Source organism: Aplysia californica, unplaced genomic scaffold (genome assembly GCF_000002075.1).
Source record: "Aplysia californica isolate F4 #8 unplaced genomic scaffold, AplCal3.0 scaffold00558, whole genome shotgun sequence".
Classification (NCBI taxonomy): domain Eukaryota; kingdom Metazoa; phylum Mollusca; class Gastropoda; order Aplysiida; family Aplysiidae; genus Aplysia; species Aplysia californica.
Window position 1 is genome coordinate 69,626 of NW_004797828.1, and position 1,250 is coordinate 70,875.

General features: G+C 48.2%; 1 protein-coding gene across 1 annotated transcript in view; it reads right to left on the reverse strand.

Annotated features, from left to right (window-relative positions):
- The window catches only part of LOC118478429 (pneumococcal serine-rich repeat protein-like), a 2,630-nt gene extending 1,655 nt beyond the window's left edge, over positions 1 to 975 (reverse strand). The window contains 4 exon segments of the mRNA XM_035972021.1: positions 100 to 415; positions 549 to 676; positions 712 to 797; positions 847 to 975. Of these exon segments, the coding sequence (XP_035827914.1) occupies positions 100 to 415; positions 549 to 676; positions 712 to 797; positions 847 to 975 (659 nt within the window).
- Between the last annotated feature and the right edge of the window lie 275 nt (positions 976 to 1,250).

The following is a 1,250-nucleotide window of genomic DNA, read 5'->3' on the forward strand; positions in this document are numbered from 1 at the left end:
GATGCTGAATCTGGTGATGCTGATAATACTGATGATGAAGCTAATGCTGATGCTGATGTTGATGCTGCTGACACTGCTTACGCTGCTGACGCTGTTTACGCTGCTGATGCTGCTGACGCTGCTGACGCTGCTGATGCTGTTGACGCTGCTGACGTTGCTGACGCGGCTGACGCTGTTAACGTTGCTGACGCTAATGATGCTGCAGATCCTAATGACGCTGATGACACTGATCCTGAAGATGCTGATGCTAATGATGCAGATGATGCTGATGACACAAATGATTCTGATGATGATGCTCATGACGCTGATGATGCTGACGATGACGCTGATGATGCTGATGATGACGATAATGATGCTGATGATGCTGCTGCTTATGCTGATGCTGATGCTGATGCTGCTGACGCTGCTGACGTTGCTGAGAAAGATGCTGCTACTCCTGATGCTTATGTTGCTAATGCTGATGCTGATGCTGATAATGCTGATGTTGCTGATGCTGCTGATGCTGCTGCTGCTGATGATACTTAAGCTGATGCTGATGCTGCTGATACTGATGCTGCTGACCCTGATGCTGATGCTGCTGATGCTGCTGATGCTAATGCTGATGGTGCTGATGCTAATGCTGATGCTGATGCTGCCAATGCCGATGCCGTTGTTTATGCTGTTGACGATGCTGACCCTGAAGACGCTGTTGACCCTTCTGACGCTACTTACGCTGATGATGCTGATGCTGATGACGCTGATGACGTTGCTGTTGATGATGGTGATGATGCTGATGATGACGCTGATGCTGCTGCTGATGATGCTGATGACTATGATGATGCTGCTGCCGCTGCTGAAGACGCTGACATTGTTGACTACGACACTGATGATGCTGATGATGCTGATGATGCTGATACTGATAATGCTGATACTGATGTTGCTGATCATGATGCTGATGCTGATGCTGCTGATGCTGATGTTAATGCTGCTGGCCATTCTAACGCTACTAACGCTTATGATGCTGATGCTGATGACGCTGATGACGCTGATGACGTTGCTGTTGGTGATAGTGATGATGCTGATGATGACGTTGATACTGCTGATAATAACGTCAATAATGCTGATGATGACGCTGATGATGTTAATGATGACACTGATGATGCTGATGCTAATGCTGCTTCTGCTTCTGCTGATGCTGATGCTGATGCCGCTAATGCTGATGCTGATGCTGGTGCTAGTGCTGCTGATGCTGGTGCTGCTGGTGTTGCAGC